Source organism: Pristis pectinata, chromosome 1, assembly GCF_009764475.1.
Source record: "Pristis pectinata isolate sPriPec2 chromosome 1, sPriPec2.1.pri, whole genome shotgun sequence".
NCBI classification, from domain to species: Eukaryota; Metazoa; Chordata; class Chondrichthyes; order Rhinopristiformes; family Pristidae; genus Pristis; species Pristis pectinata.
The window spans coordinates 70,972,160-70,988,842 of NC_067405.1; the positions used below are offsets into that span (position 1 = coordinate 70,972,160).

Genomic DNA, 16,683 nt, shown 5'->3' on the forward strand with positions numbered 1-16,683 from the left:
AGTTAGTCATCTGTGGCAAGGCAAGTGCAATACTGTACAATGAGGTAGAGAGAAGTTAGTACTACTGCAATGCAACGCCTAAACAAATTATTTAATTTGCTGCACTCATCCAAATCACTGCCATATCTGATTGGATTTGTATATTTTTGTCCGAACTATTCACCCTTTCAGCCTGAAATGTACTGATAACATGATTACTCTGAACAGGCCCTCCATGAGCCCCCTTCTTTAGCAACATTAAGCTTTGCTGCATTGATGCAAGGAATGGATACCAGCCATTGTTTCTTGATGAATGTTCATTCTTTAAGGTGATGTGACTCTTTATAGAGTCATGGGGAGATACAGCATGGAAAAAAGCCCGATATCAAAATAACACTTTTAAGCAAGAGTAGGGAAATGCATACTGACTTGGAATTGAAGGCAAGCTCCAATGAATGCAAATCATGAAAATCAAAAAGAAATTGGAGATTCTGGAAATCTAAAACAAGAACAAAACGCTAGAACTCAAGTCAGGTAGCATCTGTGGAAAGAGAAATGGTCAACGTTTTGGGTTTGCGACCCAGTGAATGCAAATCGCTTTAAATAGGCACACAAGTAAAAGAAAGATGGTCATATTTTTGCAATTCTGTTTTGGATTATCAGAGATTTAATGAAGAATGTTTTAAGTTATTGACTGTATTGCAGGAACATGCTCAATGTCTTAACAAAATAGCAATTGTGCAGATGGAGTGTATGTATCTGTTAATATTAATTGTTTATTTCAGTTAGTGTTTAATAAACCTGGGAAAGTTAACTCAATGCATTGGGAGTATTTGCTGATCAAGTTGCAATGATACCTTGGAATGAGTGTATGTGAGAGAAATGCAAAATATAGATTTTTGAATGGCTAATCATAAATGCACCATGAAAATTTCATTGTTTTATGTGCCAATAAATGCATAAAAATGTACATTTTTAATATTTACCTCATCCAAAATCAGAAAATGCTGGAAAATCTCAGCAGGTTAGTTGGGTACTATGGATAGAGATACAGTGAATGTTTCCTTTTGGGAAGAAAAACCTTTTCCTGAAATGCTAACTAGTTGTTTCTCCACTTGTGCACAGTAGATGAAGCATTACTTTTGACAATTTTTATTATTTTGTATTTCTACCATCTGCAGTATTTAGCTTCTGTAAGTGGTATTTTTGTTCAATTTTTTTGTTCAATGTATCACCATAAAATATGCCTGGAAAATTTTTTCAATCTTGTCTAGATTTTAAAATCTCTAACCCAGTAATTCTTGATCTGCAATACTTGCGGTATATGCATGATAAATTATGAAGCTGAATTTTAAGACCCAATTTATCATAGCACTGTATCCAATCAAATGATCTGCATTACATTTTCAAATAATTTAGATATCAGAGATCAGGATGTAGTTTTATTATTGTGGACCTCTAATGTAATATTCTGGTCTTTCCCTTTGTATTATTTTAGTCTCCTGCCTAAATGAATTCTGAGTAATTTCTGTTGCACCTTCATGCCAGTTGGAGATGCTCATATTGATTCTTGTCTTGTGGTATTAATAAAAAAAAAGATCTGAAATAATTTTGTGGAAAAAAACACATTGTGACAGCAATGGGGATCAGCAGAGCATGAAGCGTATTTAATCCAATAGCATAGCTCATGGAACCGTGAAGATTTGCTTCAACAGAGCACTGCTTGCTTTGTTCAAATTAGTAGTCTATTATAGCTTTATTCTTAGTTTTGAATTTTGCTTCAGGAAGTACAGTCCTTGAAAATAAACACTACATAATCTTTATAATTTCTTCCTCTCCCTCCCTTTCCACTTAATCTTCCCTGCCTCACTGATGCCCTTGGAGTTTAGCTACAGAACCTGGGCATAAAGACTGAACAATGTTGATGGTGTATTTTTAAATTAATCTCATTCACAATTTATGATTGATTACTGCAATATCACTTTTGCTGTAGGTAACACTTTACCCTGCATCCTGTCTTTGATTTGTGTGCTTGTACTCTTATCCAAAAGTGCATTCTCCAGCAATTAAGATCACCTAACTAAAGTACCTGTACTGTACATTATCAAGATTAGTGCCAAACACATGTAGGTTGAGGTTTCTGTTCTTAGAATTGTTACAGCAAAGGAGATTATTCAACCTATCAAGTTCATACCAGCTCTGTGTAAGAGTAAACCAGCTAATTGTGCTCTCTCCATAGCCTTAAATTCTTCTCCTTACAGATGCTCATCCAGTTTCCTTTTGAATACTGTAATTGAATCTGCCTCTGCTACTATCCCAGTAATGCTTTCCAGATCTTAACTACTATCTATGTAAAAGTATTTTGTTCAAGTCACTTGGTTCTTTTGCTAATCACTTCTATTATGCCCAGGGCCCCTGCAATTTTCTCTCATACTTCCCTCAATGTTTGTAAGTAATCCCATCTGACCAGGTAACTAGTTCATTTTACAGTAAACTTTTCCAGTACTGCCTCTATCAATTCTTAACCCATCCAGATTTTTACTGTATATTCCTTTACTGAGACTCCATTATCCTTTTGGAAAATTGATGTGAAGTCCTCATTTAATACACCATCATGTTCTGTCTCTGAAGATTTCCTATTTGGTCTTCAATTCATCCCACCTCTGTTTGCTGCCAGTCTCTCATGTTCTTTTCTTTTTTTCCCTTCTGAACTTTGTAATCAGCCTGATTCTCCTATATCAACAACATGGTGCCTGGTGCATGCTTTTTCTCCTGTTTCACTATCTTTTCGGGCATCAAGAAAGGTCTGGCTTTAATTTGCAGACCTATCTGTCATGGGAATTTACCGAGATTAGCTGAAATCTCTCTATTTTGAGGGCCTCCCATTGTTCAATCACAGCTTTACCTGCCAAGCTTCAGTTCAAATTTACCTGAGTCTGATCTGTTCTCATTACCTTTCTCCAATTGACACTTTTTTTAAACTGTGGAATATTCTATTTTTTTTTCATTAGTTATTCTAAATGTTATAATCTTGTGATTTGCTGTTTCCTAAATGTTCCTCATCTTGGGGTGATTCATTTCCCAGAACCAAGCTCAGCAATCGTCCTCGGGCCAGAAAAATTCTGATCAAGGAAGTTTTCCTGAACATATTTCAGAAACTCCTGCCCCTCCTTGTTATTGCTATCCCAGTTTACATAATCCCTGTAGTTACTGTACTTTGTACTGTACATCTAATTTCCCTGCAAATTTGTTCCACAATTTCCTTTCCACAAACTGGCAACCTAAAGAATAGTGCCATTAACATAATTGTACCATTTTGTCTCTTTGGAACTAAGATAAAGTTTGTTTAGAGCATCCTTTTCCTCCTTTTAACTGTTTTCCCTGAATCAATACTGCCACTCCCTCCTTTCTTCCTTTCCTTTCTTCCTCAGTGCTTTGTATCTGAGTGTTTAAAATCCATTCCCACCATTTTATTTTATAAATGAGTATTTGTTATTGCCTCATTATCACAATCCCTAATGGTTAATTGCACATGCAGTTTAACAACCTTTTGTTTAATGTGCTGCTTGGTTATATAGTATGTAAGCACATCAGATCTACTTGCACTTTCTCATCTGATTCTCTTTAAAACATTTCTTGCTCTCTGCTATTTCTGTTCCAAACCCCTTTTCAATGTTATGTTCCTATGCACACACCCCCAAATTTAGTCTCAGCACTAGTGAACATTCCCATGAGATTTAGCCCATCTCCTCATCCATCTTGTACAGGTCTCACGTATCCAAGAAATTCTCCAGGCTGTCCCTCCTGCTTATAGCTATGCATTTATTGGTACGGTCCTCCTATTTCAATATTTGTTGGCACTTGTCATAGAGAATAACATGTAAATTGCGACCATCTTTAATCCTGCAGCTTGATCTTTCCTAACTGAAAATCTGACTCTAGGATCTCATCCCCTTTGCCACCTGTCACTGGTACCAATATGGACCATCTGCTAACCCTGGCTCATCAGAATTTTCTGCAACTGTTCAATATTACTCTTAACCTTACCACCAAGGAATCAATACACCTTCATAGAATCATTTCTGAAATCACAAACATCTACCTGCATGCCTAATGCTAGAATCATAACAAATACGGCACAGAAAAAGGCCTTTCAGTCCAATTAGTCTGTGCCAACCACAGCATCCTCCCTGCTAGTCCCAGTTGCCTGCATTTGGTCCATAACCCTCCAGGTCCTTCCCCTCTTGTACCTGTGCTCTCTACTTTCAGACTCCCCAACCCTGGGGGAAAATCTATGACTGTCCGCCTTATCCATACCCTTCATGATTTTTTAAACTTCTGACGTCACACCTCATTCTTCTGCACTCCAAGGAATAACAATCCAGTCTGGCCACCTCTCCCTATAACTCAGGCCTTCTAGTACAGGTAGCATCCTTGTAAATTTCTTCTGCACTCTCTCCAGCTTGACAATACCTCTCCTATAAGTGACCAAAGCTGTACACAATACTCCCAAGTGTGGCCTCACCAACTTGTATAACTGCAACATAATGTCCCTACTCCTAAACTCTATGCCTTGACTGATGAAGGGCAGCATGCTGAACAACTTCATCACCACCTACTTCTGCAGCCAGTTTCAGCAAGCTGTACACTTCTACTCTCAGGTCCCTCTGTTCCACAACACTTGTCAGTGCCCTGCCGTTCACTGTACAAGTCCTACCTTGATTTGAATGTCCAAAAGGCATCACCTCTCATCTCGGTTGAAATCCATTTGCCATTCCTCAGCCCATCTCTAACTGATCAAGATTTCTTTACAATTTATTGCAACTTGCTTCATCAACAAGACCCCCTAATTTAGCATCATCAGTAAACTTGCCCAAATGGCATTGTTAGTTGATCCCTCAAGAATATCCTAAGCACTACTGTTATGTCCTCCCTTGTCAAAAAGGCAATACCCCGTTCACTTTCTTGTTCCTGTCATGCCTAAAGCATTGGTAACCCAGAACATTGAGCTGCCAGTCCTACCCTTCTCTCAGCCATGTTTCTGTCATGGCCACAATATCCTAGTCCCTAGAGGCAATCCACACCCTCAGTTCATCCGCTTTATCTGTTAAGCTACGTGCATCGAAATAGATGCAATTTAAAGCAGTGGTCCTAGCTGCCCTTTTCCTAACTGCTAGGCTTGAATGCTTTGGTTGCTGCACATACCAGTCTTCTCACTGACTTCACTTGCTCGAGTTCCACCCCCATCAATCTAGTTTAAACCCTCCCTGGTGGCAAAAGCAAATTTCCCTGCTGAGATATTGGTCCCGCTCTGGTTCAAGTGCATCCTGTCCCTCTGATCCAAGAACCTGAATCCCTGTTCCCTGCACCAGCTCCTTAGCCACGCATTCATCTGGCCCATCTTTTTATTCCTGGACTCACTAGCATGTGGCACCAAGAGTAATCTGGAGATCACTATCCTCGAGGTCCTGCATTTTAATTTCTTACCTTGCTCCCTATGCTCATTCTGCGGGACCTCATCCCTTACATCTATATCGTTTGTACTGATGTGTACAATGACCCCTGGCTGTTTGCCCTCCCCTTAAGAATTTTCTGCAACTGCTCAGAGACATCCTTAACCCTGGCATTTGGAGACAACACATCATCCTGTCATCTTTTGCAGCCACAGAATCTCCTGTCTGTCCCCCTCACTGTTGAGTCTCCCATCATTATCACCCTGTCTGACTGCACCCTTTCAGAGCCAGTTATAGTGCCAGAGATCTGACTACTGCTGCTAGCCCCTGAAGGAACATTCCCTCCCCCCATTTAAAATTTATCTTTATCCACTGCTGTCAGTACTGATTTCTTATGGGACTGTACTCTTCTACCTTTGCCTCTGAATAGTTACCACTATTCATACTCTGCTTTGTCTTGCAGCTAGTTAACTATTCTACTCCCTTACCCCCTACCCACCCCCTTGGCTTTGTATGTTCATTAGTCTCCTATGGGGAAACTGTATTGAAAGCCTTTTGGGTCTAATGTATCTCTTTTATCGCCATCCAAGGTGATGTTGGTAAAGCGCGGCTTCCACTTATAACCATTTTGGAATTTAAATGTTTTTCCTATTTTCTTTAGTGGTAATTCCTTTAGTGTTCTGATAAAAATGTTAGCCTGAATGATCTATCCCCTGGCTATGTTCCTTCTCCTTAGGCAAAAATATGGCTATATTGCCACCATGCGCTCACCTTTTTTAATTAATTATTAAGTAGGTGTAATAATACCTCTGCAGTCACTTTACCAGAATATTTTAAAAAGTGTGGATATGAGTTCATGGTAGATTGGATGAGAAGAATTTTTGATTTATTATTTCTTCAAATGGATTCATAGAATTTCTAATCTTATCTTCAAATGTCATATCCACCTGATCTAATCTTTGGTAAATACTGAAGTAAAATATTTATTTTGTCATATTGTTATCATTGGCTGATAATATATCCATCAAGTTATTTAATGGCCTTATCTTTGCATTTTTACATGCCTTTTAGAATATTTTACTTTGACTTGTATACTTTCATAATTTAGTTTAAGTTCTTCTGCCATCCTACTTTTTTTTTGGCTTCTTTCCTAGTCTCCTGTCACGTACTCCGTTTATGACTCCTCTCTTGTCCTTAAGTTGTCCTGTAAGCCTTTATTTATCCATGGTATTTAATGTCTTTTTTTTTGCTGGAGTGTATTACGTTCTAAAGTTTCTCATCCTCTCAAAATAGTTTTCTTCCATTTTATTACCTTGATGTTTGCCCTACATATGTTCAATATTATCCCAACACAAAGTGCAATTGCCAAGATGTTCCCCAGATCTTTCTCCCTTGAGACATTTGTGTGTGGCTCATTTTCTTATGACATGGAAGCTTCTCTTAAAGCAATTTCATTAGTGCCATTCCCCCATCTCCCTCAAATCCTCTCTCTCCCTCACATGCCCATCAATTCCCCTCTGATTCCAAGTCAATTAACCTACCAGCATGTTTTTGGGATGTTCGAGGAGACCAGAGCATCTGGTGAAGCCACACGGCCATGGAGTGAGTGTGCAAACTCTGCACAGACAGCACACGAGCTTGGGAATCGAACAAGGGTTGCTGGTGCTGTGAGGCAGCAGCTCTAACTGCTGTATTACTCTGCAATGTTGTCTCTAAAGGAGGCATGTACACTTTTGAGGGACTTGTGTAGCTGCTTTACTTGCCTCATCTGGACAACTAATATCAGGTAGCCAGAATCCCCCAGGAGATTTGTTTTTATTCCTTTACCTAACTTTGCGTATTTTTCCCTCCATTTCCTTTCCAATATCAGGTGATTTGTATTACTTTTTTAGTTACTTTTTATCTTGTGACAATAGATCATTGAGAGAGATAATATTTCAGGTCATCATCAATCCTGCTTTTATCTGCTGATTAACCAGAAAATGCTGCATATAATCAGCTGCTTTTTACGCTCCATCTAATTTTATTTTTTCACCAGAAGGAATGTTTGAAGAAACAATTGATTTCCACTTAGGTTTGTTCTAGCTGGGTGTTGTTCTGGCATGGATTTGTAAAGGATAGAAGGTGCTTACAAATTCACCAACAGTCAAGCAATTTACAGTGAATATCTAGTACACTTGGAATTAGAAACCTTCCTGGTGTTCCATAAAAAATTAGAATGAAGATTAAAGCCTCTTCAAGATGGAGGTCACTCGTGGTGATCATGGATAGAAATCACAGTATGAGTAAATGGATGTCTCGTGGCCTGGCAAGCTGGAGTTGATGCTATGTCCCTGTGATCTGTATACTAAGACAACTGTGTTTGTATGAACGATTTGGACATGCACCTATTTCAAATGGTACTGAGGGGCATGCAAACTTAAAAGTAGTGGGCAGATGCCTAAAATGCAAATTCAATGAATGTAAAAGTGATGTACATTGCAGAGCAAATAGATTGTATAGTAGTATAAATCCTGAATGTTGAGACTTTGAATGGAATAGAGGTCTGAGGTGTACTGAATCACCTTCAAAAATGGGGCTCCCATTGTGAAAAATGATAGAACCCAGAATCCCAATTGGTATTGGTTTATTATTGTCACTTGTACTGAGGTACAGTGAAAAAATTGTCTTGCTTACCAATCGTACAGGTCAATTCATTACACAGTGCAGTTACATTGAGTTAGTACAGAGTCCATTGATGTAGTACAGGTAAAAACAATAACAGTACAGAGTAAAGTGTCACAGCTACAGAGAAAGTGCAGTGCAATAAGGTGCAAGGTCACAACAAGGTAGATCGTGAGGTCATAGTCTATCTCATTGTATATGGGAACAGTTCAATAGTCTTATCACAGTGGAGTAAATTGAAGGCAAAAGCAAAAAGGGATGAGATTGGTTCTGCTGCTGTTGCAGAACTTTGTTCAGAGAGGAATGTGAACCTTAGGAAACGTGAAATCAATTGGATAATACTTGGGGTGAGAGGATATACATAGGGTGAAAAACTTGAAAATCTGTGGCACTTTTCAGGGGAGCAAAGAAGATTTAAGGAGTGATCTAACGATGTTCAACATGCTCAGGAATAAATCATGAGTATATTCATTTGGTCATTGTACAAAAATTTAGATTTAGTGTTAGAAATGTCAAGGTGTAATATGGAGGATTAGTGCAATATAGAAAATATTATGATTATTAGATGAAATCAATGTTTGAGGGACTTACCAAAAAAAATTGAATGGTACAAAGTAGAAACCTGCAATGACAACATGTAACAGGTGGTGTCCTGCCCAGATATGATGGCCCATTTTTCAGAGCTGTTTGGCAACTTCCTCTTTTTCACTCCTGTGATCTTTTTAAAATTTTAAGCAGTACTAAGTTTGCATGCCTGACGCCAGATTCCCAAAAATGCCACTCTATTCTGAATTTTATTGTGAGAGGAGATTATCAAGCAGACAGAAAAAGATTGAAGGGTGTGCTCAAAGCTTCCTGGAAACACATCATCCCCTTTAATTTTTGGGAATCTTGGGCTCATGACTGCTCAAATTGCAGAAGCAGCATTTAGGAAGGAATAGTGTAAATTAGCTATAAATTGGAAGCACACAGAAGTCCTGTGTAAGCAGCAGAAGCAGCACACAACCTCTCAAACTCTATGCCTGCCTGCCCTATCAGCCATCTTCTAGTCCAACTGTGGGAACTCCTCTAGTAGTTTATGATTAGCAGAAAATGAATCTCGCAAATTTTTCAGATCTCAAGTGGCTATAATTTGTCAAAAAGCTGCATCATAGTCAGAATAGCTGAACTGCTGAGTTTGCACAGCCCTGGTACAGAGATGACTATTGTAACTGGGGCAGCACGGTAGTGTAGTGGTTGGGGCGGCACGGTAGCGTAGCGGTTAGCGCGACGCTATTACAGCGCCAGCGATTGGGGTTCGATTCCCATCGCTGTCTGTAAGGAGTTTGTACGTTCTCCCGTGTCTGCATGGGTTTCCTCTGGGTACTCCGGTTTCCTCCCACATTACAAAGATGTACGGGTAGGTTAATTTGGGGTTTAAAATGGGCGGTGCGGACTTGTTGGGCCGGAAGGGCCTGTTACCACGTTGTAAATAAAATTTAATATTTAAACTGCACTGTGTAATGAATTGACCTGTATGATCGGTATGCAAGACAAGTTTTTCACTGTACCTCGGTACAAGTGACAATAATAAACCAACACCTATTAAAATGAATTACAAATTCCCCAAAAAAAATCACGGAGCACTCTTTAAATACTTCACCTATTATCTGCATTTGTTCCAGTTCATTCATTTTGATACTTAGTCCAGACTTCTGATTATTTATGCAGGACAATGAGGAAATGGATTCACGCAGTTTTTTGAAAACTACAGTTTGAGTTTTCTTGCCATCATTTGTTCAATGAACACCTGAGTCACGGGCAACAAGATGATTTGTTTCAATTCCTGCAAGTAATGGAGGACCTTGTGTTAGGGCTATATCTTTCCCATTCTGATGTTTTATACCTAGGAAATATGGGTCAGAACTTTTGAGATTTATGTACTATGATGATTTTTTTTTAACTGTTTATATGCCCTTTTGGGATATTCAAGTTGAAACCTTCAGCCTTTTTACTGGAGGATAGCCATTACTAAAATGTATCATGGATTCAAATTTTATAACGCTTTTCTTTGTCTCATACAGGCGCATCACCACCTGATTACATTGTTCCCAAGGAATCCAGAAACCGCGATACTGCCACCACAATGGACCCAAAGATGACTGAAGGTGGTCTGAATGTTACCCTAACTATCCGACTGCTCATGCATGGAAAGGTAATTGTCTGGTTTGAGTACAGTAAGAAATGGCATTTGAAGTACCCTATATCACTAGTGGCTGGTCTCTAGTGATGGTGAGGCTTGGTTTAGAAGATATTGGATATGGTGGCATAGAATTTGTTGCTTTTCATCATTAAGAGGAGGAAAAATTTGTAGTGTGTAAAGTTGTGACCTGGGTTCAATCTTGACCTCTGGTGCTGTTTGTGTGGTGCTTGCTCACTTTCCCTGTGACTGGGTTTCCTAATGTGAATCTATGGTCGGCACAGCCTGGTGGGTTGAAGGGCTGGTTTCTGTGCTGGATTGCTCTGTCTAGGACTCTAAATTTCATAATGGGTAAATAATGGTCTCAGTAATTAAATGAGAATTTGTAGCACTTGCTAGATTGCAGGAACTTTATATTCTAATTTACACTTTATCTTGCTGACAGATAATTGCAGTGATTTATTCTGATGAATTATCTAGCTATGCTTTCTTGAGCAGCAATATACCAGAATGAGTATTTTCAAATAATAGTTTAAACTTGGCAACAATTCACCAGCCATACAGGTTATGGAGCATTTAAATTTAAGATTCTGCTCATAACTCATTTTCCTTCGTTAGATGAAACTTTATATTAGATTAAACTGTTCAGAGGATGATTATGTAACTTCACATTTGAGGGTGGAGAGAGACATTGGTATTCAACCTGCCTCAGCTGACTTTTTAATTTCATCTTGCTGGTATTGGCACAACTGTGCCTGTAGCAGCTGCATTCATGATTGCAAGTGTTGACATGTGAAGGGGAGAATCGAAGTAGAACATTTGAAGAATAAAACGAGTGAATTTTCTTCATCTTTTACTACTGTGGTAACTTGCTGAGGCTAATAGTGCTTTTTTCTCATTTGATTCTTGAGTTTGCTTAAAGACATAGAATTCATTTTTAAAAATTACTTAGTCATCAGTGAGGCAATTTGATATTTTCCTTTTTAACATTGTTGCTTTCAGTTCCAAACAATATTAATGAAGCAGCAGCAATTCCCCTTCAAAGTGAGGAACTTTGACACTACCTGCCGGGGATGTCAGATTTTCTTTTGCTTGTAATTCCTAGCATCAACTGGGGTAGGGCATTTACTCTTTCCTGTCTGTCATTTTTGAGGATGATTTGATCTGAAATTTCCAAATGAGGAGGAGGAACTGCCATGTTGCATCACTATTTTCCTCTTCATCTAGTTAAGTGGTATCTACTGCATCGCTTACAGCAATTGGTTACTGCACATTGGAAGATTTTTATTTAAAATTGCCTTATTTTAGGATGCTACAGAATTATTTAAGCTCAATTCAGAGCTCAAACAAAAATATTTTTATTGTTCTTCCACTACTCATGTTGGCTTAGCTGCATAGACAAAAGGAATTGTAGCTTGGGATGAATCCTCTTGTATTCACTTTCTAGTGCTGTTTCTTCCTGGGCCATGTCCCCTCCCATCTACCTTTTTCCAGCGCTGTACAGTAGACTCCATGTGTGCACCCTTTGCACTTTTTTCTATTGAGGTAATTTAATGCATCATTTCTACTTTAGAACTGATGTATTATTTCTTGTGACTGTAAGCATTTTTTTTAAAGAAAGATTTGGTACTTTCATGAACCTGCCAAACCATTCCTGTGACCAAGCATTAGCTGGTGTTCCATTTCCCTGGTTGCAGATTGGTTACCAATTATATACACAGGCTGTCCTCGAGTTAAGAATGCCTGACTTCTGGACATCCAACTCGTGAATAAGCTCCGATAATATTACTAAGTTCAAAAGTTGATATATGTACATATGTTTGTTCCTACGAGCAGCAGAACTAGTTTCCCCTTTCTCTCTCTCCACTTTTAGTAATTGTTCTTCCTAATCGGTCTAGTGTGCTTTTGATATGCCATTCATTACAGTACTGTGGAGGTATGGTTATTATATCGAGTAATTTTTGTGTATTTTCCAACCTGTAGCCAAAATCAACTTGAGGACATCTGTAAAAACGGAGCCCATTCATTACCCAGGGACAGCATGTAATTGATTTGTGCTTTATCATAATGCAGTGGTTAATACATTCATGCAAAGCAAATTAACCACTATTAGGTTATGCCACAAGAAAATTTTAAGTGAATGAGCCAAGGAATATGCTGGAGAGGAGCTTGAAAGTACTGACAATATACAAGTATTGATAAATATTTCTCTTTTGATTCTTGCAGGAAGTTGGAAGCATCATTGGAAAGGTTTGCATTAATATTTTACTTTGTGCACTTTGATAATTCAAAGCAAACTTAAGTCTTCATACCATAAGCATAGTGAACCCCCCAGATGCTTAATGACATATTTAATATGTTGATCTACTAGTGTTAAGGTCTTCTAGTTTTTAGTAAATAGAAATGTTCATGTTATTTTGTGAAATCTTTGTGTAATTTTTTGTTATTGCCTCAGTAAGGCATGCCTTTTAGATCTGGCCCAAGAAATAATTGCATTTGTAACTTTGTGTGATTCCCACAGATGCTGATTAATTAATGTCATTTAAATTTAAGGGCAAATGTTCTGCCAAGGTCTGAACAGATCTTAAATGGGCACTTCCCATGTGAAGGTGATAGTAGAGTAGAGATGCCTCTGCCACTCTGGTCCCTATATGGAATCCAACAGGGAACTGTGAACCCACAGATTATCCAGCTCTTAGACTGGGAAATCTGCTTGCTGATTCCATGCCAGATTAACATAGCACGTGTACATTGGACCTGATGAAATCAATTGGAGAAAGAAATACAAAGCTATTTATTGGATTTAATTAAGTTTAAATGTTTTAATTGTTTTTAAGTGTGTACTTTTTTATAAACATTTTATTTTTTATTTATTGATAGGACCTAATGATTTTGAATGTCAGAAACTTATTCTGAATAAACAGAATAAGTTGCAGATTTGGTGGGGGGGTGGGTGCAGTGAGTCTGCAAGTTGGGCCTCCCTGGTTCCCAAGTCACTTCGTAACCATAACTGATCACGTGCATTGAGTGAAGTCCTGCCCCTAAGTCTCACCAATATGCTGGGAACCAGTCTCTCAATGTGCTCTGGAACATGCTGGAAGAAACCATACAATTCAGAGTGCAGGTGACCAATGATTACGGGGCAGTGGAAAATCTGTCCTGTCAAATTCACAGAAAACATGTCACTATTTCAATTGGCAAGAATCATTTAAATTTTCTAACCCAGAGCAGTTTATTGCATGTCAATGTTGATTGCATTTGTCTCTGTACCCAGTGCTGTTATGTCCATATATTAGAGAACAGCATTTTATCAAGCATGAACTACATGTACAAAATTTGCAAAGGTGCAGTACCTGCTTTGTATGCTTCCATTTTCTTTCAGAAAGGTGAAACTGTGAAAAAGATGCGTGAAGAGGTAGGCGAATTGTCATTGGCTGATTCCTTACATTATCCTTGAATTTCCGTGCATGCACTGAGTGATGTATTTCCTGCAGTAACTTGGTCATTCTCACACTGTTTCAGAGTGGTGCACGCATTAATATCTCTGAAGGAAATTGTCCTGAGAGAATTGTAACCATCACAGGCCCAACTGATGCAATATTCAAGGCATTTGCAATGATTGCCTTCAAGTTTGAGGAGGTAAGAGACTTGTTTCTCTTTCCATTGTATTTTAATAGTGTGATTTGGTTGAGATCCAGTCTGTAGAAGATGACAATGAATTGAAAGGCAAGATGACTTCTATGTAGGTTTCTCCTTGTTTGTCTTGTTCTGCTGTAATTTATCAATAGGGCATCTTTTTACAAAGAATTAATGCTAGTGGATCATGTTGCTGAAAACTGAGGCTGCACTACTGCACACAGTAAAAAGAAACTTTGTTTGCAAGTTAGATTTACAGTGAATGCAAGAAACGGAGAGTGAGAGCAGTGGTGCATTTCTGGCAGGTGATTTAAAATGGCAATCTATACCTTGAGATTCAAATTGATATTGCCTTGTCTAAAAGTTGAGACCGGATATTAGGGGGCACAGAGTAAGAGGCATTAAACTTAAAGGTCTAAGTTTCTAAACTTACTATCTCTATTGCCCTGCCACAAAGAAATGGTAACATGGTGGTTCTAATGGTCCAGACTAATGATCCAAGAAAGGGAGTTCAAAACTGAATGTAGCAGCTAGGGAATTTAAACTCAATCAATGAAATAACATTGAATCAAATATCTATTATCAGTGATGATGCCCATGAAATTACTGAATCTTGTTTCCTTTCTTAAAACTGGTTCCCTCATGTCATTGAGGAAGAAAATTTGGCTTAAAGTGACTCTAGACCCATGGTGATGTGATTGACTGAAATGTCTTAAAAAGCCAGCAGGCCAGGCAACATTTGTGGAAAAAGAAACAAAGATGACATTTCAGGTTGAAGACCCTTCATCAGATTTCTAACATCTGCATTTCCGGTATCTGAACGTGGCATTCAGTTGTATCCAACTGTTAGAATAAAACATACTAAAAATAAAACTTGGTGGACTACCTGCTTTGATTCAGGCAAAGCTGCGAGAGACAGATACCTTAATTCTTTTACAGGGTGATATAACTAAAATATTTCTGAAGTGTGTTCACTGTAACTGTTGCAGGTGCCCATTTGCACATGTTGGGCTTCAGCAAATGGCAGTGAGGCAATGACCAGATGCTTTTTAAAAAAAAAATCATAATATCAAGTGATAGCTAAATATTGGCCAGGGTAATCCAGAGAACTGCCCCCATTCCCCATCAAAATAGTACGAGGAAATCTTTGACATCCACCTGGGAGACGAGATGAGGCCATGATTTAACATCTCTTCCAAAAAAGGCATTTCAACAGTGCAGCTCTCTCAATACTAACCTGGTGTCGTTCAAGACTTTCAAGCTCGAGTCTCTGGAGTGGAACTGGACCCTGACATCATCTAACTGGAACATTGGGTGTTCCACTCATTAGTTGACAACGAGTAATCAGAGGTCGAATAACTGCTTTGCAAACCACTTTCCTTCAGTGCACAAGGGTGACCCTGAGCCTGTCACTTTAATTCTCAATTCCACTCCCACCCTGACCTATCTTTGGCTTCTTGTACTGTTCCAATGAAGCCCGGCATTAAGTCAAGGAACAGCAACTCATCTTCTGACTAGACAAGTCCCCGTTGCCAGTCACTTCAACTCTCCCTCCCACACTATCACTGATATGTCAGTTCTCCACTACCAGGAGAAGTCAAAGCACAAACTGGAGGAACAGCACCTCATTTTCCATCTTGGAACCTTGCAGTCTAACGGCATGAACAGAATTCTCCCACTTTTAGGTAATCCCCACACTGCCCCCCACACCCACTCCCAACCATTCCTATCTCTTTCCTAACTATCCCTTTCCTAGCCTATCTCTTCTGCTCATCTTTTTTCCTCCTTACCTTTGACCTATCTCCTGGTGGATCTGTTCTCCCCTCCTCCCCCACACCTGCCTATCACTATCTCTTACCTGTATCTGCCTATCACCACCTTGTGCCTACCCTGCCTCTCCTCTTTTGTCCACCTATCACTGCTCTGCTTTTCCTTCCTAAATATTGGGCTTCCCCATTTTCCTATCTTCAGTCCTGCAGAAGGATCCTGACCTGAAACATTGACTGCCTGCTTTTCTCCACAGATGCTGCCTGGCCTGCTGAGTTCCTCCAGCAGCATAGTGCTTTTCTTCTGACTAGGCATGTTGCTGCACTCTGGACTCAACATTGAATTCAATTTCATGTAACCAGCCTTTTCAGTTTGTGACTGAACTAGCCAGTTCAGATGGTAATTCATCAACCTATAATCTGAACTTGATTTTTCTCTCCACAGGTGCTGGGCATTTACAGGATTCTATTTTTTTTCAGGTTTCCAGTAGCTGTCATATTTTGCACCCTGCAGGTCCAGCATCTTTCCTCATTCATCTCCTGTATACATCTCCTACATACATCTCATTCAGAGATTAATGCAATTAATAAGCCTTCACCTGCTTCTTTTCTGTCACTACCACCTTTTGTGTCATTCAGTCTCACTTGGTGTCTGCCCTATAAAATTCACTTTTGTTCTTTTCACTCCTCCCCATTGCAATTTAAAACATATTTGATATGTAAGTTTTACTTGTTCTAATGAAAGTCATCAACCTAAAATATTTAACTATTTCTCTTTCCACCGATGCTGTTTGACCTGCTAAGTAGTTACAGCATTTTCTGCTTTCATTAGTTGACAATCAAATTTGCAGAAGCTAACCTTCAGACTCTTCCAACATGATCCCTAGGTAGGCTCTATCAGGAAGATGGATTCCTTAGAGGCGATGGCACAATGGCATGCAGTCAGGAGAATATCCTCTGCAAATCTTGAACACTGACTACAGGTTCCATCAGGTCCAACACCTGC

General features: G+C 39.0%; 1 protein-coding gene across 18 annotated transcripts in view; it reads left to right on the forward strand.

Annotated features, from left to right (window-relative positions):
* Nucleotides 1–16,683, forward strand: part of pcbp3 (poly(rC) binding protein 3) — a 108,123-nt gene that overhangs the window by 61,406 nt on the left and 30,034 nt on the right. For all 18 annotated transcript variants that reach the window (XM_052010131.1, XM_052010138.1, XM_052009990.1 and 15 more), the window contains 4 exons: nt 10,160–10,290; nt 12,502–12,525; nt 13,658–13,690; nt 13,798–13,914. In XM_052010131.1, the coding sequence (XP_051866091.1) occupies nt 10,222–10,290; nt 12,502–12,525; nt 13,658–13,690; nt 13,798–13,914 (243 nt within the window). In that variant the 5' untranslated portion in view covers nt 10,160–10,221. The remainder of the gene's footprint in view (nt 1–10,159; nt 10,291–12,501; nt 12,526–13,657; nt 13,691–13,797; nt 13,915–16,683) is intronic.